General features: G+C 39.9%; 2 protein-coding genes and 1 pseudogene across 2 annotated transcripts; 1 reads left to right on the top strand and 2 right to left on the bottom strand.

Moving 5' to 3' along the window:
• Positions 1–1,675: 1,675 nt before the first annotated feature.
• On the bottom strand, positions 1,676–2,531 carry LOC113177914 (olfactory receptor 2T3-like; annotated as a pseudogene).
• Positions 2,532–12,637: 10,106 nt separating this feature from the next.
• Positions 12,638–13,678, top strand: LOC113177915 (olfactory receptor OR9H1-like). The gene has a single exon (XM_026382420.2). The coding sequence runs from the start codon at positions 12,638–12,640 to the stop codon at positions 13,676–13,678; it is 1,041 nt and encodes a 346-aa protein (XP_026238205.2).
• Positions 13,679–21,478: 7,800 nt separating this feature from the next.
• Positions 21,479–22,438, bottom strand: LOC113177916 (olfactory receptor 14A16-like). The gene has a single exon (XM_026382421.2). The coding sequence runs from the start codon at positions 22,436–22,438 to the stop codon at positions 21,479–21,481; it is 960 nt and encodes a 319-aa protein (XP_026238206.2).
• Between the last annotated feature and the right edge of the window lie 3,223 nt (positions 22,439–25,661).

Below are 25,661 nucleotides of genomic sequence, written 5' to 3'. Positions count from 1 at the left end.
ATTCTGCAACTTGTATTTGGGGTAAAAAATGGGAGTTCATAACCCACTTGAATCAAATGTATGGAAGATGATATGTCATGAGCTTTGTAATGTTTTGAACAACCAATAAAAAATATTTAAAAAATATTTTTTAAAAAAGTATATATATATTTCTGGGCGTGGTGACACATGCCTATAATCCCAGCGGCTTGGGAGGCTGAGACAGAAGGATCATGACTTCAAAGCCAGCCTCATCAATGGCGAGGTACTAAGCAACTCAGTGAGGCCCTGTTTCTAAATACAATACAAAATAGGATTGGGGAGGTGGCTCAATGTCGAGTGCCCCTGATTTCAATTCTGGTACCAAAAAAAAAATTGTTTTCAATTAAAAAATAAAAATAAAATAAATAACACCTATGATAAAATAATATGTAAATGTACTTAATATCTATAATGTGAAAATAAGGATAAATGCATGTCTAACTGGTCTTTCATCTATTCTACTCATTTGGGCCATTTTGCTCTTTACATTTCTGTTACTTTAATTTCACCAATTTCCAAAATGAAACTATCCTAACTCTAGACAATTTGTTTTTCTGTTTTTTTTTTTTTTTTGCTTAGTAGGACTAATAAAAATCATGAAAAACAACAAAAAACACTTCCTTTCATGCACAGTGGGAATAACCATCACTGAGAAGTGCCATGCTCCCTCTGTGGCCTGCAGGGTGGGAGAATTGTTGGTCTGGAAGATGTGGCCCCTGTGAGCCCCTGGTATCCAGCTGCCACCATAACACAGCAGGTCAGGGCTCCTGTTGCTGGTGGCACCTGAACAGCAGAGGGTCCCAAATCACATCCTTGCATGTTAATCAGAGGAAATGCTTAATTAAGAAACAGCAATCATCTCCTTATATCTTGATTCTGGAAAAACTACATAAAATAATAATGATCTCCTGGTTCTGGTGGATTTACAATATTCTCTTCACAGCATGATTTATGCTGGAAGAAGTAAAGGGTAGTGACAAGCCTAAAACTTATTTGTGGTTTTCTCAGTTCTATAAGTAAAAGGCTAAAGAGATTAAGATTCTATAACATCTCACCTTCTTCCAAAGGTAGCATATTTGGTCTAAGTGTGGTAGAGCATCATCTAGAGTAGACTGAAATCTAAGGAACTCACATAAAAAAGCACTTTCATCAAAGCAGATGGCTCCATGAACTCTCTGGAATGTCATGTGTTAGAAGTAGTTTTTATAGCCAAACAGTACTAAAAACATTCAGGAAATGATCTAGCTTTTAGTATCTAGAAAAGTGTCTAATTTGCACTTACTGAGATATGAGAGCAAACCTTAGAACATGGTGGGTTGCCACAGTGACCAACAGCTTAGGGGTACTTCAAATGAGAAAAGCCACATTCACTCGAGGGGTCTGCTGGAATCTGAAGTCTTCATGGAGAGGCACAAGTATCCCAAGACTATGCTAAAATTAATGAAATAATGTAAAACCATTTTATATGGCTTTTCTTACAGCAGATATTGCAACACAATTAAAAAGACTTAATGATTAAATATAAAGGACTGGAATGAGTAAGCAGTGTGGAGGAGAAATGCCACACCCAGGAGAATGAAGTGAAAATGTGTGGGCTCCATGCTGGGCCCTCCAAGGAGAGATGGGGGAGGAGGAGGGAGGGGAAGAAGCAGGCTCACTCCCAGGTGCTCCCTCTCAGGACCCTCAGGAAGAGCCTCCTTGACTGTAGCAGGATTCTCAGAGCCACAGTGACATCTCTGTTGCACAGGCTGTGGATGAGGGGGTTCAACTCAGGGGTGAGGATGGTGTAGAAGGCGGACACCATCACATCCTGCTGTACTGTGTGGTAGGAGCCGGGGAGCATGTAAGTACAGATGGCAGCACCAAAGAAGAGTAGCACCTCTATCATGTGGGAAGAGCAGGTGGCCAGCGCCTTCCTGCAGCCCTCAGCTGAGCTGGACCTGTGGATGAGGAGCAGGATGAGGATGTAGGAGCTGGAGATGACCACGGTGGGCACAAGGAGAATGAGGATGCAGCACAGGTACATGATCATCTTGTAGAGGGAGATGTCCAAACAGGAGAGCCTCAGCAGGGCAGGGGCCTGGCAGAAGAAGCTCAGGATCTTCCTGGATTGCAGAAGGGGTAGCTCATGGTGATGGGTGTGAGCAGCAAGCCGTCAAGTGCTCCCAGGAGCCATCAGCCGGACACCAGCAGCCAGCAGACCCTCTGGGTCATCAGCAGTGGGTAATGAGAGGTCTGCAGATGGCAGCATACTGGTCATAGGCCATGACTGACAGAAGGAAAATCTCAGCCCCTGCCAGGGTCAGGTAGAAGAACATCTGGATCCCACAGCCTTCAGGGGAGATTGTATGGTCTCCCGTGACCTGGCCCACCAGCATCTTGGGCACAGTCACAGAGATGTACAGGAGATCCATGAGAGACAGCTGACTGATGAAGGAGTATGTGGGGGTCCAGAGGCAGGGTTCTGTAGAGATCCAGAAGATGAGAAGCATGATCCTAGCAAGGGCCATCTCCAAAAATAAGCAAATGGGCATACATGAAAAGTTGCTGTGTGTCATTCATAACAAAGGACATATGAATTAGAATCACCTCCAACCCAAAATATGGCTACAATAATAAATAAATAATAGCAAGTTTGGGGGAGAATGTGAATCGTTTAGATCCTCTGAACTGTAAGTGTTCATGTAAATGATAAAGCAATCAAGGACAATGTTTTACCCTCACAAAAGTTAAGTATATAATTACTATACAATCTGGCCATTCTGCTTGTTGGTGTGTACATAAAAGATATATTTACTCTCCTAAGTTCACTGTAGCATTATCCATAAGAAGGTTGAAAGAAAGCAAAGTTTCATTGATCTACAAATTGTTTTAAAAGACTGAAATGGAAATATTAAGAGAAAGAAAATTCAGACACATGTTACAACATGAATGCTTATTGGGGATATTTTGCTAAGTGAAATAAGTCAGTCACAAAAGACAAATCCACTACAATTCCACCTACATGAGGTATATAGAGTAGTCAAAGAGAAATAGAAGTGGATGGATAGTTGGTAAGAGGCTGAAAGGATGGGGAAGCTGGGAGCAGTGGTTTCATGTGCCTACTTTCAATTTTACAATGTGAAATTAATTATGGAGATAGTTGCACAACACAGAGTATTCTCAAGACACTGAACTGTATACTTGAAATAACAAAACAGTAAATTTATATTATGTGATTTAAATTGAAGTTGAGAAAATTCTATCACCTTCCCTCACACATTCTGTAATTGAGCAATATATGTGCCTCCAGGATTGCTCCAGGACTCTATGTTTGTAAAATACAAAAAAAAAAAATTGTAAAAGTGTAATTGTTTAATAAAATGATTATTTTAATATTAATTGCAGAATCTCCTTTCTCTGTCACCTGGAAGATATAAAAAATCCATTGTGTGTTTATTTGAAACCCATATGTACTGAAGAATTGTTTTCTAATTGTCTAAGTTCAGTACTATGGCTCCAACATAAAGAATCTGCATTCAAAATGGACCAGAATGTCTGACCTCTTAGGTTAGCTAGCCATCTCATTCCACAGCGCCATATTGGGGCCCACGTAGGCCAGGAGACAAGATATAGAATATTATATAGAAAGGTTTTTGTCTTAAAATTGCAGAACTCCTAGCCAAGTGTTAGTTTTGTTTCCATCTAACTTTATAATCTAAATCAAGCCAGGTTGGGGTGCCAGTTTCTCAGAGTCAAATAAAAGAAGCAACATTCTCTCCTTCTTAAAGCTTCTGTGAACCTCAGGCCACCTGTACCTCTGACTTCCAAACTGAGTCTAAGCCCTCTCCATGAAAAGACCCAACCTCAAAACTCTTCTTGTGTATTCAATCCATCCAATTTAGATTGCATAACCTGGAAGAAACCTTCTGCACAACAGAGGGAACAATTAAGAGCATGAAGAGAGAGCCTAAAGAATGGGAGGAAATCTTTGCCAGCTGCTCCTCAGAGGATTAATATCCAGAATATATAAAGAACTCAAACAAAAACAACAATAACAATAACAACAACAAAACTCAAATGACCCAATTAACAAGTGAACAAATAAACTAGACACTTCTTAAAAAAAAAAAGAAATACAAAGCGCAACAAATATATGAAAAATGTTCAACATCTTTAACAATCACAGATATGCAAATCAAAACTAGATGGAAATTTTTCTCACTCCAGTTAGAAAGTCAGTCATTGAAATCCACATAATGATAAGCTGGAGAGGATGTGGGGAGAAAAGAACCTTTATGCACTGTTGGTAGGACTGTAAATTAGCACAACCACTATGGAAATCAATGTGGGGTTCCTTAAAAGACTAGGAATAAACCACCACATGACTCAGCTATTTACTCCTCAGTGTTTATTCAAACAACAACAACAAAAATAAAGTTAGCATAGTATGAACTTTCTTCCTTAAATTTGTTTGCATTGGGTCTTTTGGTCACAGTAGTGAAAAAGCTGACAAAAGCACTCTCTATGTTATTTTATATCATTAATGCATCTGAAAAAAATCTTAATATCAAGAAGTTAGTAATGTGTTGGTAGCAGCATATATAATTCTGCTGCTTCTTTCACGTCTATAAAAAATATTCAATGTCCTTAGCAGTCAGGGAAATTAAATCAAAACCACTTTCAGATTTCACTTTACTCTAATCAGAATGGCAATTATCAAAAATACAAATAATAATACGTGTTGGTGAGGATATGGGGAAAAGGTACACTCAAACATTGTTGGTGGGAATGCAACCACTCTGGAAAGCAGTATGGAGATTCCCCAAAAGAATAGGAATGGACCCACCTCATGACCCAGCTATCTTACACTTGGTATTTTTCTAAAAGATCTAAAAACAGCATGCTACAGTGATGCAGCCCCATCAATGTTTATAGCAGCACAATTCACAGTAGTCAAGATATGGAACCATCCCAGGTGCCCATCAACAGATGAATGGATAAAAAAATGTGGTGTATATAGGCAATGGAGTTTTCTTCTCAATTTCACAGAAGAATGAAATTATGGCATTTTCCAGATAAACAAATGAATGGAGAACATCATGCTGATAGAAATAACCCAGACCCAGAAAGTCAAGGGTCAAATGTTTCCTCACATATGCAGAATCTCGAGAGAAATAAGTAATTTAAAAAAGGAGACAAGGACTCTCATGAAAATGGAAGGATGAATAGTGAAGTAGAGGAAGGGGAGGGGGAGGGAAGAAAAATGCAGAAGGGGTGGAACAGCAGAATAAAGTCAGCCAAACTATGTCAGGTACATGTAGAAGCACAGCACATTGAATTCCAATTTTATGTATGACTGTAATACACAGATGAAAAAGTAGGTCAGTCCAGAAAAAAACCAAAATCATCTATTTACCATGCCTTTGCTAAAAAATTTATCTAAAAATAGTAGAAGAAAATTTAATGCCAAATTTCAAATTGCCTTGAAGGGGAAATTGATGCACAATGGTGATGCAGAACATCAGTAGATCAGATCTGTAGACCCACACATTCTATACTTAAACTCAGACTTGGAGCAAGTATGAGGTCATACTAAGAACTGCAAATAACATAACTGTGTGTTCTAGTAGGTCAGTAGGTAGAGAATGGAACGTAATCGACTTCACCATTTGTTTCACGAAATTCCTAGGATCGAACACATCTGTGTGTGTATTTGTTGCACTGGCCATCAACCTGCTCATGAAAGATTCACAGATCCAGTGATGGCTCACAAAAACTCATCCAGTGACACCCCAGTTTCCCCAGTTTCTGGGGTCTGGGCCTCATTGTGTGCCCCAGTCTAAAGGTACTATGCCAAGTCCTAGCATGAAGCATTCCATCTTAAACCATCTTATCCAAGACTCTTAAACCTTGTAAATACTCTTATTAAAGTAGTCACTACTGTCAGTCTGGATGATTCTGCCCCCAACTGCAGTATGTTTTTTATACAGACTTTGTGTGATAGTTAGAAATCCCCTGGTGGTTTTTATAGGTGGTAGTTCCTGAAGGGGACTACCTCATGTGACACAGCCCTTCACTTCTATGCCCTTCACTTGGTATGGGATAATGATAATGGCATACCAAGTGATAAAATAGATATATTTTTAAAGCAGACATGGTGATAAATGCTTTTTTAGTACATATGTATGTATATGGGAGAGGAGAAGCTTGGGATTTCTATTATAATATATAAGGATCAAATATAAAAATTGGAATAATCATTAATTATTCAACTCATTATTACATTCATCCTACATACTTAATGAAATTAGTATATGCTAAATAAAATGGTCATACATACTTATGTATGCAGATATATGTGCATTGGTGTGTATATATTTGCATATGTTTATATATGCACAGAATTTACCTTGAGTTAATATATGGTAAAAGATTAGTTGGAATAGGTATTCAAGATGTGGTCCCTTTTAGTATGTTGAAAATGATTTCATCACAAAATAAAATATTCCATCTATTTATATAATATACTCTAAGTGCCAGCAATCTGAGAAAATATCCCAGTCACATGTAGGGGAATCAGTTGAGAAAGCTGAACATCCTTCACATTTACTTATGTAAAGGAACCTTGAAGGGTGTTTGCCTTGGTGCTCACTCTCTTATCCACATGGGAGTTACTTTCAGAGGTTTGTGTCCACTGAGATTGAGTGGGAGATGGAGTGGTGAACTTAGTTCTCATCTCCTTTCCACAGACTATCTTACATCTTAACAGGAAAAACATCCAAAAACTTCCATCCAAGCTGACCCACATCAGGGCAAAGGGCAGCTTTCAAGTGATCTTAATTTTAGACATGAAATTTTCAATGAATGCTTTCAAACATTCTAATTCATGACAAAAGTTTCTGTAGAATGCTCAATAGGACCAGGAAAGCTGCTGCTGTCTCAGAAAACACCTGCGAAAGTTGACCTTGACTCATATTTTCTGGACTCCAGGGAAGTTGTTCCTGTCCATCTGTTGTACTACTAATACCGTTAAACAGAAGCAATTATTACACTGTTTATTCAGGAACATTATTTTCTGTCTTTGATTGTTCTACTATTTATCTTACCAGAAATGTATATATTTTCGGTACATTTTATTAATTAATCATCTAGAAGAAAAACTTTTAAAATATGCAATGAGGATAAAATAAATAAGACTAGCTTAAGTGTTTTAAAAATTCTTTGTTAATAGTGGTGGTTCCTGAAAACTATGAAGTGACTATCTTAGTTGAAGTGATTTCTGTAAAGTCCGTGCTGCACAGTGCAGAGCCTGGATCTCAGGAAGTAACCAGCATGCTGCAGTCTTCCTCTCCCAGTATGGTGTGTTGGGTGTGCCTCCTGCAACTCACTCTGTCTTGAGGTCTTCCAGATTCTTCAGGAGAATCTTCTTACAGGTGGTGCATCTTCTGCATAGGTCCACATGGTCCTCAGGAAGAGGAAACCCTCTGCTACGCCAGCTTATCTGCTATTTCAGAGACTGACACTTACTTACTAGATGGTTTTCAGAAGACCTGATAATTTTACCCTTAACACACATGATAGGGTGCAAATCTCCCAGCATGCCCAGAGGTGCAGTTTCCATATATCTCCTCGTATCTTGGGAGAAAGGAGTCATCGGGAGAGGTCACTGACTGAGACTGCTATATGGATTTACAAAGAGAATTACAAAGAAACAAAGAAGAAGAATCGGTGGAGTATAGGGAGGGGACAGGGGATGAAAAGAGGAAGTCCTGGGGACTGAATTGGAGCAAATTATATTCCACACCTGTATGGTGAGGTCCAATGAACATCCTTAGCTGTGTTTGTTTGAATGCCTGTGATCATTTTACCATTCAGTAGCAAATAGCAGCAATCATGAAGGCAATTATCTTGTTATTTGCATGTTTTCACCCACAACATATACCACAATATTTAATAAATCATGGATGATAGTTTTACATCAGATTATACTTTTTAAAAAGATAACATCATGTATATATTTGCATTACATATACATGTAATTTAATGTACATTTAATACATATTTACAAAAAAGGTATTGAATTCTACATTTCGTTTAATATGTATTTGTAAGTAAATATCATTTGAACATATGTTTTCTAAATAAAATTTTTAAAAATATTTTTTAGTTGCAGATGGACACAATACCCTTATATATTTATCCTTTTCTGGTGCTAAGGATCAAACCCAGTGCCTCACACATGCCAGGTGAGCGCTGTACCTCTGAGCCACAACCCCAGCCCCTGGGCAAATATTTTTAAATGGCTGAAATAATTTGGTTTCTTTAAATATGCACCAACTTTGTTTAATCCACTTAATAACCTTCATTTATTTACTGTACCTAATGTATTGAATCTTCCACTATTATAGTCATTCCAGTTATAAACACTGAAGGCACTAGATTTCAAGAAGACAGAGGGCTCCATTTTATCAAGTTTCCCAAACACACATTATTATAAAACTTAAAACTTGTTATGTGCCTGTATATATGCCATACCATTTCAACACGACTTCAGAAATTATGAGGATAGACCTTGAGCTCCATGAAGTTGAGACGTGTTTTACTAAAATTCTAATTCCATCAGTTAGTCTCTGGTGACATTGCACCGAGTTCCTATGTTTTCAGGTCTTACATTTCATGTATATGATTTGGAAAATATTATGAGTTGAAGGAATATTTCAAAGATCATGTAAGGAAACATTTCCTCATGCATTATGTGGGTTAACACGTGGCATATGATTTTTATCAATTTTGAATATTAGTTGTCATTCTAATCAGAAACACATAGAATAAAATCTTAGTGTCTTACTACCTATTTCTTATGTCAGTTAAAAAATAACTTAGAATGGATCACAAAATAGGCCTGCAAATGTATTTCTGTCTTTGAGTTTGATTAGGTCACCAGCAAGCTAGAAGCCTGACGAGTACCTGTTGGATTTGATTGGCATGTGTTCATCATCTTCTAGATAACATCCGTGGCCTGGAGTGGAAGCATGTAAACTTCCATTAAGCTTTCCAACCTCAAACTGACAAGCACATCTTGCTTTCTTATTCTGAGGACAGTTGTGGCTTTGAGTTTGTCAGGTTCTGCTCTCAGATCTTTGCTCTGGGACTTCATCTTGTCTCCTTGCCAAGCCAAAGCACCTGAAGGAGCCACTCTGCTCCTGTTAACACAGAACCGTAGGGAGCCACCCTGGGGACCAACACTGAAGGAACTATTATAATCCTCACTCTCCACTCTCACAAAACATTGTGCTGAGATTTCCTGAGGACAGAACTCACTGTAGAGCTGGAGGGGCAGCTGGGTCAGCTGAAAGGGAGGGCAGAGCACAGGGCACTAAGGTGAGGCTGACTTGATATTAATCAAGACCCTTCTTCAAGACCCTCTGCACAATTAAGTTAAATTCTAGCAAGGCAGCTAGAAAGCTAGATCAACCACACTTTGCTGAAGAACCCCAATGGAGCTATGAAAATGGTGGAACTCAATTAAACATTGTTTGACAACAATGAATTAAGTTTTAAAAGCAGAACTATTAATAATGGCCATGCTTAATTGTGCTTATTACATGGCCATGCTTTCTGGAGGACTTTTATCTGTGAAACACTTTGGTCCTTACAGTGAAGTACACACTTTAATTATCTACTTTTAACTGGTCCCTCTACTAAAATATGGAAAGAACAAGACCTTTGTCCAGGAGAGCACCCAGTCAATGAACCCAGGGCTCCGGCACCAGAGTCCATGATGTTAACCACCTTCCTGCACTAATTCTACAGTGCAGCCTTCATATCACTATGCTTATTTTGCAAAAGAGTCTATAATATATTTTTAGCATTGTTAGGGACATTTATCAATACATAAACCAATATTTAAATCTTTTAAGTTGAAAATCACTGAAATGAATCTATAACATGGTGTCTCATAGAAATACAAATGATTCAATTTAATTTTTTTAAACAACAAAAATTAAGACATATGCATGCTTTAGTCTCTTGTCTAAAAAAGATACATTGTGGTATAGATTTTGAAATCAAATTTCCCATTTAGAATTGCAACTTCATTTTTATTAACAGAGTGATTTGGGGTAAATGGCCTAGCTCTCCAAATTTCATTGTTCCCGTTTGTAAAATGAGAATGATCACAGTATTTACCTCACACAACAGTTTGCATAAGGATCAAATGAATCACCTGTATAGCAGTTGGTACCCTGTCTAGGATGAGAAATCACTCAGTAAATTTATTATGGAACTACAGAGCTCATTGCTCAAACTTTTCATTGGGCTACTAGAAGAATAGGAGGTAGAAATGTATCTTAATTTAGAGTCCAGAACTCATTCTGCAATATAATATTAACTTTGCACTCCATCATCCTTGAGAGCTCTTTGATCCCAGAATCTGCATTTTCTGATGACATTCATCCAAAGACTGTAAGTATTTGACATCCAGGTGTGACGTTTCATTAGATTTTCTACCTTGTTTCCGTAAATGTAGGAATAGATGGAATAAGACACTTGGGCAATCCAATAATATAACAACATGCACCTTAGCAGTTGTCTGTTTCAAGGCTTTCATATCAGAAAGCTTATGCATGCCTTTCCCATTTCAAAGCTCATGTTAATAGATTCAGACAGATCCAGACCCCGTGCTGGGTCACTCATTTCTATGTTGTGTTATCTCAGGATTGGGGGTTTCTAAGGAGCACAGAGAAGGTTTGCAACAGAGGGTGATAATCCAGCAAAAGATCCAAAACAAGAGCATGCACCAGTACTAGTGTTGCTCAGTGCACATATTTAAAAAGGTGTCAGGTCAATGAGGGCACAAGAGAAACGGCTCTGGAGTCAGGAAAAAAAAAATAAGCAGGACAACTTGGCACATCTTGGCACATTTCTTAATGGTGAAACTCAGTGGTATTAGTATGTGGTACTGGTTGCTTTTTTTATAATTAAAGACATTTTTAATACTTTTAGATTGATATATTAAATTATCCAATAGCTTTTTTTTCAGAATTAAGTTTTGGTGACCTTCATTTTCTACATCAATCTGTTACAACACAGCTATAAATGCTTATCTGAAAAGCACTTACAATGGAGACTTTGGGCTGGGTGCAGTGGTACATGCCTGTAATCCCAGTGGTTGGGGAGGCTGAGGCAAGAAGATCGTGAGTTCAAAGCCAGCCTCAGCAGAAAGTGAGGCGCTAAGCAATCCAGTGAGATCCTGTCTCTAAATAAAATACAAAATAGGGCTAGGGACGCGGCTCAGTGGTCGAGTGCCCCCGAGTTCCCCCAAAAAGGAGACTTTTGTTTTCATGGATGTCAAGTCTTCAAATGTATCAAAAACTCTGTCCAAATGATTTTGCTCTGTTTTTTTTTTTTTTTTTTTTTTTTTTTTTTTTTTGGTGAGATTTCCTTTGTGAGATTCTTAGGCACTAACTCTCCCAGGAAGAAGAGTGGCCTTTGATGAGACAGGATCATACTCCTGCTCCTCGGGGGTTAGCTGGTAGTGCCTTCTCTCCTCAGAGTCTCTCCTGTAAGCCCTATGACACTCCCTACAGCAGGCTCACTGTGTCTAGGCACGGTGGTGTGCAGCAGCATAGTCATGGCCATGTTTGTGGCAGTGTCATAGCTGTAACTATGCTTTGCGTTAACTTGACTTGCCTTGCTTTGTGCCTGGGATGGATTTGTGATCTGCTTCTTTGTGCACAAGACTTTGGGATCACTTCCAGCAGTGTGAGCTGGCACTGGAAGTGGGCAGCTGTGCTGTGCCCTGCCCACTGTGAGGAGCCTGTGAGTCAGTCCACCCAGAGCTGGAGTAAGAGAAGCACTTGCTCTCTCCTTCAACACATTGACTCCAACAGTTACCCAGTTACAGCTCGGTCCCCGGCTCCATTCCAAGGAGGAAGTCCTACTCTACAATGAAGTTCCAGCTTACTGTAGTGTAGCTCAAGGTGCCCTAAGATTAGCTGCTTAAATACATTATTGTTGTTTTGTGTGTAATATTTAATGATGAAGAGAGTGTATTGGAGATGGAGTTATTATAGATCAAATGGAAAAATAGTTTGATAATCATTAATTCAAGAATGGGTTAATGAGTGATTGTAGAGAAAAGCCTAATTAGTAAAAACAACACCATGTTTTATTGGATTTCTTTTGCCTTGTATTATAAACACAACTTCTCTAAATCATTTTAAGAACAAAGCAAAGCAAAGCAAAACAAAACAAAAACCTTAGGTAAGTGAAGTAAATAAATGATGTAAAGTATATCAGGGGCTCATTTCCATATATTGTTGGTGAGATGACATGGGTAATACTGATAAAGGTCATCGTTGGTAACTATAGGTGTTTACAGGTGCAGACTTCTTATGTCAATGCTTATTTGATCCCATTTTATTTCTTTTGCAGCAGAGGTTTTTCCAATTTCATGGCATATGGAATCCAATAAACCAAGACACTGTAACAGGATTATAAACAGAATGATTTTAGTGCCACGTGGAGATCTCTAGTTTCATTTTAACCCTGAGGCATTAAGTTGTACCAAGCTTGCAGAGTTTCCCCTTCCTGGCCCTCTTCCTCCTCCACCTCCTCTGGCTGCCATTACACAATGGCCAACTGTACCCAGGTGTCAGAGTTTGTCCTACTTGGCTTCAGGGGCGGGCCAGGAATGCAGATAGTTCTATTTCTGGTCTTTTTGGTGCTGTATGTCATCGCCATGGTGGGAAACTTGGGCATGATTGCAATCATCAGTGCGGATGCTCACCTCCACACCCCCATGTACGACTTTCTCCAAAGCCTTTCCCTCCTGGACGTCTGCTATTCTTCCACAATTGCGCCCAGGGCTCTGGTAAACTGCCTGAAAGTTGACCGCAGGGTGTCCTTTGCTGGGTGCGCATCTCAGTTCTTCTTTTTGTCTCTGTTTGGCACCACTGAGGCTTTCCTCCTGGCTGCCATGGCCTATGACCGCTTCTCTGCCATCTGCAACCCTCTTCTGTACCCCATGAGCATGACTCGCCGGGTCTATGGACTACTGGTGTCTGGGTCCTACGCATGGGGCCTAGTGAATGCTGTCACTCAGACAACAATGACCTTCAGGCTGTCCTTCTGTGGGCCAAATGAGATCAACGACTTCTTCTGTGACGTCCCCCCACTCTTGTCCCTGTCTTGTTCAGACACTTCTGTGAACCAGTGGGTTCTCCTTGGCCTGTGTGGCTCCATCTTTGTCAGCACCTTCTTGGTTGTGTTGGTCTCCTACCTCTGCATCATCTCAGCCATCCTGAAGATCCGCACCGTGCAGGGACGCCACCGAGCTTTCTCTACGTGTGCCTCCCACCTCACTGGGGTGTGCTTGTTTTTCGGGACAGTGTTTTTCATGTATGCACAGCCCAGTGCCGTCTCCTCCCCGGAGCAGAGCAAGGTGGTGTCCATCTTTTACACGGTTGTCATCCCCATGTTGAACCCCCTCATCTATAGCTTGAGGAACAAAGATGTCAAGCAGGCTCTGAAGAGGGGCAAGTGGAAGCTCTCAGGGGTTCTGGGTCTGTGGATCTCACAAAGCAATCTGGAATCTGCTCCAAACCACCCATCTCATGGGCGGGCACTTAGGTGGCTTTACCAGGCTTCTCCGTTTCTGTGTGGACATCTGTAGTGTAGAAGACAGAGTGTACTTTAATTGTCTTGATATCTTTAATAATGAGCAATATCAAGGTTTATGGGGAATAAAATCTTACAACTGGAACAATGGATGATTAAATAGGCAGAAAGAGCATGTCATTTTTACCTCATATTTCATATAGCAACTTGATCAAACACCACAAGAAAATAGGTATAAATTGTACTTTTATAAAATCAGTAAAATGTTTATCTTGAAGTACAAATGCAAATCCTTCCCAAAGGTAAAGAAAAATAAAATGCTTCAGTGTTTAACCTCAAAATATTTAGAAATACATAATTTAGTAATTAGCATTTTTCATATTAAATTATATCTGAAGCAGACTTTGTGGAAGCATAATTGACACACTCAACAATTAAGGTGTACATCATCTTTTGTTGGCACCTTGGAGGATCTGGCTCTTTTCCTGAACATAATTATTTTGAGATCCATCCAACTAGTTGCAACATCAATGCTCTATCCTTTCCATCTGGGTATAATTTTTGCATTGTATGAATAGACTATAATTTGTTTATTGCTTTGTGTGATGATAAACATTTGGGCTGTTCTCAGATTGGGGCTATTACACATATAGAAATCATGGATATTTTTGGGAATAAATATATTTGGGGGTGTTTGCTTTAATTTCACCTAACTAAATACCTGAAGGGTGGAAGGGCTGACTGACATAGTTAATACAGGTGGCTTTTCAGAGTTTGTGCTATTTAATGCTCTCATCACCAATGCGTGCCCTTCAGTCGTCTGAACCCATGTGACCATTTGGTATGGTCTGCCTTCTTCATGTAAGCTCTTCTAGTAAGTATGTGGTTGTGTCACATTTTGATTTAACACGTGTTTGCTAAATGCAAAATGATAGAATCTTTTCATGGACTTCCTTGCCATGTGAACACCTTTGCTTTGTGAAATATATGTTTAAACTTTTTGCTTTTTTTTCCCCGTTGGGTGGGAAAAAATCATTTTTCTGATTATGGAGGTCTAGAAGTTCCTTATATCTTCTAAATAAATGCCCCTGATGAAATACATGATTTAAAGTCTGTGTGTGACTTGATATATCTTTCCTTAACATTGCACTTCTAAGAGCAGAGGTTTTAGTTTTTATTAAATCCAATGTATCAATTTATGAGTGGATGTGTTTGCATTGTCTTACTTAAATAGATCTTTAATCCAAACTCATAAAATCTTAGTTATGTTTTTATACAGATACAGTTTGGGGCTTACATTTGGGTTCAAGGATCAGTTTCAGTTAATTTAAATAGTGCCAGGCTGAGTTCAAGTTTCATTTTGCACATAAATTCCAATATTTCAGAACCATTAACAAATACTAGCCTATTTTCAATGAATTATCTTGGACTTAGGTTAAAAATCAATTGCCGAACCATCTGGGGATTTTATTTTCTGAAACTGTTCTCATGTTCTGTTGATCTATTTGCCGATCTTTACACCATTAACAAATGGAATTACACCAGCTTCTGCATCACAAAGAAAACTTTACAGTTTTCATACTTTTACAGACTGATCACTGCGTGTTTCACTGTTTTTGTTTTACTTTAGTTTTAGTTTTAGGTGCTGGCAATAAAACTTGGGACCTCATGCATGCTAGGCAAGTGTTCTAACTCTGAGCTGTGGCCACAGCTCTATTTCATGTTTTTGCATTAGAGTATTAATGCTGTTGAAATGGCCATACTAACAAAGTGAGCTACAGGTTCCATGCAATTCCCTTCAAATACCAAGGCAAAACCACCCTGAAAGTCATATGGAAACACTGGGTCCTAAATAGACAACACAATTCTCAGGAAAAGAACAATTCTAGCAGCATCACAACAGTGATTTAAAAATATAACACAGAGCCATCTTAACAGACACAGCATGGTATTGGCATAAAAATAGACATGCAGATCAACGGACTACAGAGTGGATCCTGGAATGACACAGGCATCTACAGGCATCTGATTATTGATTAAAGGAGCCCAAGCACAGGTTGGAAAACTCATGTCCTCTTTTAAACACAGTGCTGGGAAAACTGGACATTCAGCCATGGATGGTTGAAGCTAGATTCCTATCTTGCACCAGTACAAACATTGACTCAAAATGGACCAAAGACCTTAATGTAACACTGAGATTTTCTTCAGTGTTAGATATTGATACACACAATTATTTCTTGAATAAGAACACAGTGGCTCAGGAAATTAATGCAAGCATTGCCAAATGGAATTACACCAGCTTCTGCAGCATGAAGAAAAAAATCAGCAAGGTAAAGAGACAGCCATTCAGAATGGGAGAAATTCATGCTGGGTGTGGTGGGGCATGCCTGCAGTGTCTTGGGAGGCTGAGGAAGGAGGATCACAAGTTCAAAGCCAGCCTCAGCAACTTATCGAGGACCTAAAGAAACTTATAGAGACCCTGTCTCTAAATGAAATATTAAAAAGGACTGTGGCTTAGTGGTTAAGTGCCCCTTGGTTCAATCCCCAGCCCCCCAACCCCACCCCCCAAAAAAATAATAGGAGAAAATTCTTGCCAGTTATTTATGTGATAGAAGACTTATATCCAGAATATATAAAACACTTAAAAAATTCAGCAACAAAAGGAGAAGCAATCCTATGGGCAAATGATCTGAATAAACACTTCTCAAAAGAAGAAGTACAAGAAATATATAACTAATGCTCAACATGTTTAACCATCAGGGAAATGCAAATTAAAATCAATTGAGATTTCATCTCACCCCAGTAAGAAAGGCTACTCCCAACAAAACAAAAAATACAAATGTTCATGCTGAACCTGTAAACACTGATGATGGTGGTATAAATGACAACAATAATCATGCAAAATAGTACAGAGGTGCCTCAAAAACCTGAAGTTAGAACTTCCTTGTGATACATCTATACCACTGCCACATACATGTCCAAAGGAGTCAAAATCAGCATCCAAAAGAGCTACTTGATCAAGTTTATTGGTTTATAGTTCCCCAATAAACTCACATTTATTGGGGAACTATTTAAAGTGCCCAAGTTGTGGGATGGGCCTCCCTGCTCACCAGCAGATGAATGGACTGATATAATGTGGTGCATGTGCAGAATGGATGGTTATTCATCCACAAAGATCAATGGGATGGCGTCATTTTCAGAAGAGGAATGCAACTTGAGCCACTACGTTAAACAAAATAAGCCAGACTCAGAAATGAAAGCATCACAAGTTTCTTCTGTAAGTGAAATTTAGAGGGTGGGGATGATGACATAGCAACAGGAGAGACTGCTACTAAGGAAGGGGATCAGGCTGGCTGGGGAGGAGGTTGAGAGAGAGTCACTGGACACATGGATGCTCGTGTGAAAATGTCACAATGAAACCCATTAATTTATATATTTAGTGTGCTGATAATATAATAAATAAAAAGACTATGTAATACTGTGCAGAACCCAGGAAAGATGTCATTTAAAAATGCTTTAATTCTATTGACTTTGCCAGACAGGCATTATCAGAATTAGAAAAAATATGACTGATAATAAGCAAAATAGTTATTTAATAAAAACCAACTTAGAATTAGTATGTATGTTAAAATTAGCAGAAAAGACACTAAAAGGTCACAGTTGATTTATAAAATATTATCACATGTAAATAAATTCTGCTCTTTTATAACTTAAAGGTATTTTTATATTTATAAATGTATTATATTTTTTTCCTTAGAAGTTTATTTACAGATGTTTGCTTCCAGGATTTTTTTTTCTATTATAAACTCTGCCATAATGTATATTATAGCATTTTTGTCTTTGGGAACTTATGTAAATATATGGATAGAGTATATTTTTACAACAATCTTACTGAGATTAAGTCATATGCCATAAATTTTGTCCATATAAAATGTATAGTTTAGTATTTTTGGTACATTCCCAAGGTTGCATAAAAATTGCCACTCCCTACTTTCACAACGTTTCCATCATTCTAAAAATCCCAGTGTGTCTCTTAACAGCCCTGGTCTGTTTTCTCTTTACCCCAGCCCCTGGCAATTGCTAATTTGCTCTCTATGTCTATGGATTTGCCTCTATTGGTATTCCATACAATGTAGATATAGAACATGAAGCCATTACGACTGGCTTTTTTCATTGACCTTAATGTCCATGAGGCTCATCCATGTCATTAGAATGTACTCGTAATTCATTTTTATCGATGAATAATATTTCATTGTATGGACATATATTCATTTTAATTACCCATTCATTTGTTGATATACACTTTGATGCTATCATGAATTTTTATGCACAAAGTGTCAGTACACAGGCCATTTCACTTTTCTTGGGTACACACTTAGCATGGGATGGCGGGTTTAGTGGTAACCACGTTCAGCTTTCTGCAGAACTATAGAGCTGTTCTCCACAGCACCCATACCATTTTACATTTTCCCTCAGTGATGTGTTGAGGGTTCCAATTTCTCTACAATCTTCACTGTCACATTTTTTTTGTTTTTGTTCTTCTTATGTTTGCAGTTCTCATTAGTGTGACGTGTGTCTCACTATGGTTTTAATTTTTGCTTTCAAGTGACTAATGATACTGTGAGACTTTTCATGCACTTACTTGCCACTTGCTTTTCCTCTTTGGGTGATGAATATGAATATACCACAATGAAACCTGTGTTTTTTTGAATAATTAAAATGGCTAATAAAAATTACAAAAAAATATGAAACTCTGCCATGTTGGATTGAGCTATTTGTCTTTTTTCACCGAGATGCACATTGATTTTTTGAAACACACTTACATAGCATTATCCCAATGGTTTGTCTTTATACTATATAGTGAAGTAAACAGAGCTATCTATCTGAAGCACTGGAAGTCCCGTCCATGAGATAAACCATGCTGGGATCAGGAGCTGCTTCCCTGGTTTCTGTCACTTTCTCACCAGCTGGTGGATGGTCCGCAGCCCACAGGCCCGTCTGCATGCATGGGGTGTTGCATCCACTGGCTGTTTCCGTTAGGTGGGGGGAACAGGGGAGGCTCAGGGCTGTTGCTGACTTCTGTGGAATTCTAAGCATTCACTTCCCCCTGCAGGGCCTTCTTTATGGTGGCATAGAGCTTGGTGGCTGTCCACAAAGGTGGCGCCTGTGAGCACAGGCTTTCTGTGGGTGGTTTGTGACTGGTGGAGATGGTCAGGGTGCCATCTCTGTAATGGAGGTGGAGTGTCAGTGGGCCCACCTTGGTCTGAGCCCCTGTGGCTGTGAGTGCTTATCACCTGCCTCATCCACTGGGGATTCTTGGTAAAGCCCTATCAAAGCTCTTGGTGACTGAACCCGTGAGGCCTGTGGGCACAGTTCCTCTGTGGGCATCTGTGACACCAAGGCTTCCACCCACCATGACAGGGGTATGATGTCAACTGGCTCCTTTGGTGGTGGGAGAGTGCTGGGTTGGGGCTCACACCCTGGGAGTGATTTGCTCTTGGGCAAAGTCCCCCTCACTCCCCTGTCTGCAGCAGAGGGTTTGGGGAGTCTTCAGCCAGCAGTGATCCTCCACAGGAGCCTTTCTGATGAGTGTCAGAGGCAGCCACTCCCGAGGCACTCCCTCTGGGTTTACCTGTGGCTGTCTGTACGTGGTGGGAGCCCGTGTTTATTCCGCTTGTTCTAGGGAAGCGGGCCAACTCTAGGCTTTGCAGAGGCCACCCTGCCGCACAGCCCTCAGCCCACCCCGGCTGGCCAGTGCGAGCTTCTCCACTGTCTCTGGGGCTGCTGATTGGCTAACTCAGCCTGCTGTCCTCCTGGCTGTTTCTGAGGAGGAAGCTCATGGGCTTTCTCTCCCCCTCTTCTCTTTGTTACCCCTCCCCATGGCTCCACAATTGTCAGGGCTTGGGTTCAATGAATTCTTTCCTCATTTTTTGCTCCAGTAACCAAATCCCATGTTGCAAGTCCCGTCAAGTCTCGAGCTGTCCAATGTTGGGTTTGGAGTGTTTACTCTGGCCACTTCTCTGGTCAGCTTTACTTCATTTCCAGGGCGAAGGGCTGCAGCCTAGATGTGCTCCATTGTCAAATGTACCCTTGACCTGTGGATTGCCCAGCAGTGGGATTGCTGAACCGCAGGAGAGTTCTAGTTTTAATTATTTTGAACAAATGTTTTAGAAAATAAGAAAATAAAGAGGAAACACAAAGCATACTTTACTTTTTCCTTTTCCTCTAGTAAATTCTAACTAATATATATTTTCCCCCAAATATTTTTCACTGTACATTTATTTTCAGGTAAGGTCATGAACCAGAAAAATCATAAGAAAAGTATAAGTTTTCCTCCTTTTTAAAATTCTCACTCTGTGTGTGTGTGTGTGTGTGTGTGTGTGTGTGTGTTTGAGTGTGTCTCCAGCTCTTGGTATGGTTGGCTGAGTGCTATAGGAAATCACTGAGCTTGATTCATAGTCAGTTTTGCACCTGCATTTATTAGGGTCAGATATTATACTGTTTTAGTTAGAACTTGGTCAATGTAATAAAGATAGCCAGCAAGAGCACTTTAGACAAGAGAAAGTCTATTTTGGTTCATGTTTTTAGAGGTTCAGTCCACCGTGAGCTGATCCATAGCCCTAGGCCTGAGGTGACTCAGAGCATCATGGAGGAAGGACGTGGTAAAAGAGAGCAGCTCAGGGCATGGCCCACAGGAATCCAGGAGAACTGTACTGAGCTAGGAAAAATACAGACCCCACACCCACCCTCCACTGACCACCTCCTCCAGCCACACACCTCAGCTGCCACAGTTACCTCCCAGTTAATCCACATCAGCAGATGCATCCCCTGATTCAGTTACACTTCTCACAGTCTGATCATTGCACTTTTGAAAATTCTTGTGTTGTCTCACCCATGAGCTTTTGGGGGGAACATCTCATATTTAAATCATAAGGAAGTGATAGAAAGTACTAATAAATCACATATTTAACAGTTTCATATGTTAGTTCCATATATTGGTCAATGAGAATAGAAAATTAAGAACATTTCAAAGTATAGGTAAAAAGTACATAGTAAAGTGAAAACTTAAGAACACAGCAATTATTTTCACATATAAGACAGAAATTATTAATAAGTTCTCAACATCTCATCTTTTATGCAACCCCAAATTGTTGAAAGGACATGATCATCTGGGGATAGGAGACACAGTGCTCGTGCCTAGGTAGGAGAACTGCCCATCTGTGGAAAATGCATCTCCTGGAAAAGTGTCCCTCCTTTGCTTTTCAGTGCTATTTATGAATGTGCTGTTGAGATAGGAGTGAATATTTTATTGACTGTGAAGTTAATTTTGTAAATGAGGACAATATAAGTAACGTGTAAGGCTCTAGAAATGTGTGCTCAGGAAAGAATGGCTAACAGGCCAGGGTAGAGCCCAACAGACCCAACAGGGTGAAGTGAGATTAGGCAGGTCCAGTGCAATCAGGGCCGTTGGCCAGGAGATTTTTAGGTCACAATGGTTGTTTTTCCTCTTTGGAGCACAAACCACAGCATCTAGATCTATAGTCTCACTCAAGAATGACTTTTAAATAACTCCCTTGGCAAATATCCAAAACCAAGATGTGTGCCTTGATTTAATAAACCAATTAAGATAACCCAGAGAAACCTGCAGCAAATCACTAATGAGCACACTTTCTCTGGCAATGCTCCAAAACTAGGATGGGTGCAGCCAAGTGCAGCTTTGCTAATAACCTGGTCGTGTATTTTATTCTAGTTTGAACTAAGATCAGCACATTGGTTCCAGATAAAGTTGGAGACAAACACAGACCAGCCTAGACTGACCCCCGTACATTCAAAGAATGGGAAGGGAGGAATCACACTATTCTTGGAGGAACAGGAGGATGTGCTGCTTTGTCAGGAGCTTCCCGGTGACCAGCTTCTCCAATCCTGCCTTCATGGCCTTGTTCCTCAGGCTGTAGATGACGGGGTTGAGGGTCGGGGAAAGCAAAACATAGACCGCAGAGAGCACCAGGTCAGTGGAGGAGGAGGACCCCAGGAGGGGCTTCAGGTAAGCACAAAAACCAGTTGAAAGGAAAAGGACTACAACTGCCAGGTGGGGGAGGCAGGTGGAGTAGGCTTTGGCCCTCCCTGCTGTGGACGGGATCCGCCTGACAGTGGAGAAGATGAAGACGTAGGAGATGACGATGCAGGCAAAGCAGCCAGTGTCCAGGAAGACATTAATGATAATGAGCACAATTTCTGCAGTCACACGCTTTGAAGAAGAGACAGCTAACAACTGGGGAATGTCACAGAAGAACTGTTGGATCTCATGGAATCCACAGTAAGATAAAGAAAAGGTGCTCACGGTGTGGATAGCTGATACAAAGCCACTGCTGAGCCAGGACAGAGTGGCCATCTGCACACAGGTGTCCCTGCTCATGATGGTGTCGTAGTGCAGGGGATGGCAAATGGCAGCATAGCGGTCCACGGACATCGCTGTGAGGAGGCACAGGCCTGTGTCTGCTGAGAAAAGCACCAGGAAGACCTGGGCCACACAGCTTAGGAACGAGATGGAATGGCAGTGGGTGACCCAGTTGGCCACGGCTCTGGGCACCACAGCAGAAATGAGGCAGATGTCAGAGAGGGACAGATTCCTCAGGAAGAAGTACATGGGCGAGTGGAGGCCTGGGTCCAGGGAGGTGATGGTCATGACGAGGCCATTCCCCACCAGGGCAGCCAGGTATATCGCAGTAAAAATCACAGCTAGTAGGAGCTGAGGACTCCGTGAGTCAGAAAAACCCAGGAGAAGAAATTCTGTGACCACAGAGTTATTACTCATTCTCAAACAATCGTTCTGCAGTGAAAATGGACATGTGTGATTAAAAGGGCAGGCATACCAAGCATTCCTGTCCAACACGGAGCAGATATCAATGAATGGGTTTCTGTGTGAATCTGTGCATGCATATGAACAATGTGGATTTAACAGTAAATTTTATCCAATAAAGGAATCATTCATTTGTCCCAAGAACTGCTTGTTCTCTCAATTTCTCTTTTTAAGTCTGTGAAAATGTTCTCCATCTGTAGACACAAATTGTTTACAGGAACACAGCACAAAGCAACCCATGTCTTCTAAAGAAGTATCTGTATTAAAATGTCTAAAGAGGGAGAGACAGACTGATAGCTGCCTGCCAGGACTATTTCCATTTTGCTTTGCAAATTCTTCTGCAATTAATATTTTAATATATTTTTGATACTTGTCTTTAAAATAAATTTTACAACACAACAGACGTATATCTACCTGCTCTTTTAAAGTTTCTTGCTTGTTTAATTTTCTCTGAGACTTTAGGCCATTTTTAAAATTAGTTGAATTTACTCTCAGATTTTATTTTGGGCTTCTGTATTTCTATATTCTATATTTCTTAACACTCTTTTATCCTTTCAGTTTTTTCAAGTTTATGTTTATAATGTTATTTCATATATTCCTGAAATAATATTTCTAGGTAGATGAGAGAGAGAGAGAGAGAGAGAGAGAGAGAGAGAGAGAGAGAGAGAGAAGAGAGAGGCCTACCAAACTTTTATTTAAATCCTGGTGCACAACTTTAAAAAGGCAAGACATATTAAGTTTTAATTTAAATTTACATTTTCATTCTCTCTATAATAACTGCTAATCCTGTTTCCAATTTCCAGATGAACATTTTCTTAAGATATTCTGAGTTCTTTCTATAGTTCAAGGACAAAATTTATATAACTTTCCAGTTGATTTAAAAATTGACCAACTTTAGATGGAAATCCATAAACAGGCAGATATACAGTTATGTATATGTTGATATAAGTGTACCAGCATATTAATATTCATATCTAGTGATTATTTATCCATACATGTCTGTGTTTTACTTCATAACTTCTTATATAATTTTCTAAGACCATAGTTGAGAAAATTTTCTGCCCGTATTTTATAATTTCCTTTCTATTGACTATCCTTCTATCCATTAAATAATTAAATTAATTCAACCAGCTGGATAAAAAGACAGTCCTTTAAAGAATTTAGATAATGAAATTTAGTCTAAAATTCTAAAATTTCTGGGAAGGTTATGGTGGTGCACATCTGTAATACCCGCTCCATGGGATGTTGAGGCATGGAGATTACATGTTTGAAGTCAAACTCAGCAAATTGCCAAGAGCCTGCCTAAAAACAAACAAACAAACAAAAGGCAAAACTGGGTGAGGGGGGTACACACTTACAATTCCAGTGGCTCAGGAGGCTGAAGCAGGAGGATCACGAGTTCAAGGCCAGCCTCAGCAACTTAGACCCTAAGCCACTTAGTGAGACCCTGTCTAAAAATTTATAAAAAACAAAAAAAGGGGCTGGGGATGTAGCTCAGTGTTAAATTTTTCTGTAATGATTATTTACATAGTATGATTATTTACAAAATTTGATATATCTTTGACCAATATTTCACAATAAAGATAAAGCCTTTGAAACAAATTATTTGAGAACATATTTCAGAAAATACACTCAAAATTAATATCTTATTTCTCAGTGACCTACACTTACAAAATGTGTTTTAATTATCTTTAAGTTGACATTTAATCATCCAAGAAACACTTCTAATTGGGGCATTGAAACCCAAGTTTTCTCCTGGGCCAGTTGTTTTCTAACTGAAATTATAATCAATAATCAGAATAAAAGAACATTCAAATTTGCTAAAGAATCTGCACTTGTGAAATGGAAATTGTCATTTCCATTCAAGTTTCGATGTAGAGGCTGGTGAAATCACTACAGATCACTAAGTTAAGTGGTCCAAGGTCATACTACCTTCCAAATGGTAGAGGCCTCCAGCATAATATTGTCCCCTGCTGTCTCCAGCCCAGCACTGTCCCCGCTGTCTAGAGTTTGCAAAAGCAGTGGTAGATAAGCACAAGCAGAGGGAGGGTGGTGCTGGTTTTCTCTGTTGTCCCTGTCCCACAGGCCGGAAGTTGGAGATGTTCCAAAGGGAGATGATGTGGGGACTGTTTACTCATTTCCACGGCTGCTGGAGACCCAGTCTGGCTCCACGTGTGTGCAGGATGCACTGGGATGACACTGTGCGTGAATGAGTGTGAACACTGAACGCCCTCAGGAGTCCCAGTGCTTAGTGAAAGAGCACCCAAGACACACTTACCTAACCCCTGTGGTGGACATGTGCAGGAGGGACTGTGCATCTGGAATGTCCCCAGGGACGTATCATCTCACAGTACAAATCCATGGTTATTATTTTTTAAGTTATCATAAGCCATATTTTTTTCTGGATTGGCGAGTTCTGTTTTCTCTTGTGAGTTTAGAGCGGCAAATGCATGATTCTAATGAGGGATGTTAATTAATCAATGATTCAGGAACCAAAAGCTAAAACTTGTATCACATGCAAACGCTTTGATATTTGTGCTATTTTTCATAAATTATCTGGAAATTGGAAGGTGTTCAATTATAATCATACAAATTCTTTGATATTGAATGCTACGCTAATACATATTAATTACAGTGTTCACAATAACCTCAGATTCAGATGACAAAAAGTTGTGATATAAAGTGGCCAGTTTAAGAAGCTGGCTGTGTACTTCATAAGCAGAGTGCTTGACTAGCTTGCACAGGGCCTTGATTTCTAGTCCCTGACACTATGTCATCCATGAAGAAAATGAAGACAGCAAAACACTATGTCTCTGAAATGTCTTTCCATTCTCAGGAACGTATCCAAGTCAAGGGAAAAATGGGATGGGACTTGTACAGAATAAGTGTCATCTTGGATACTGGATAAGTATCATCTTGAGGGACACAGACTTACCCTCATGAGTGCTAGGACTTGGGACTGGTTCCCTGTGGTAACTGGTTTGGAGTGTCCCACTGTAGAGAGGATAAGGGCTCCTTCTGCTGGTCTCCAGTGGACAGAGTGCCATGAGGCCACCGGTGAAGTGCTGCAGACACTGGGAGGGAAGAAGAGCTACTTGTTTGGCCCATCACACTGAACCTTTCCCAGAAGCATTTCCCAATAAACCTATCTCTCACATGCCATCTCCAGGTCTCTCAG

The sequence above is a fragment of the Urocitellus parryii genome, chromosome 1 (assembly GCF_045843805.1).
Source record: "Urocitellus parryii isolate mUroPar1 chromosome 1, mUroPar1.hap1, whole genome shotgun sequence".
Taxonomy (NCBI): Eukaryota; Metazoa; Chordata; class Mammalia; order Rodentia; family Sciuridae; genus Urocitellus; species Urocitellus parryii.
Note: the sequence above shows the minus strand (reverse complement) of the source record. Positions and strands in the feature narration are given on the sequence as shown.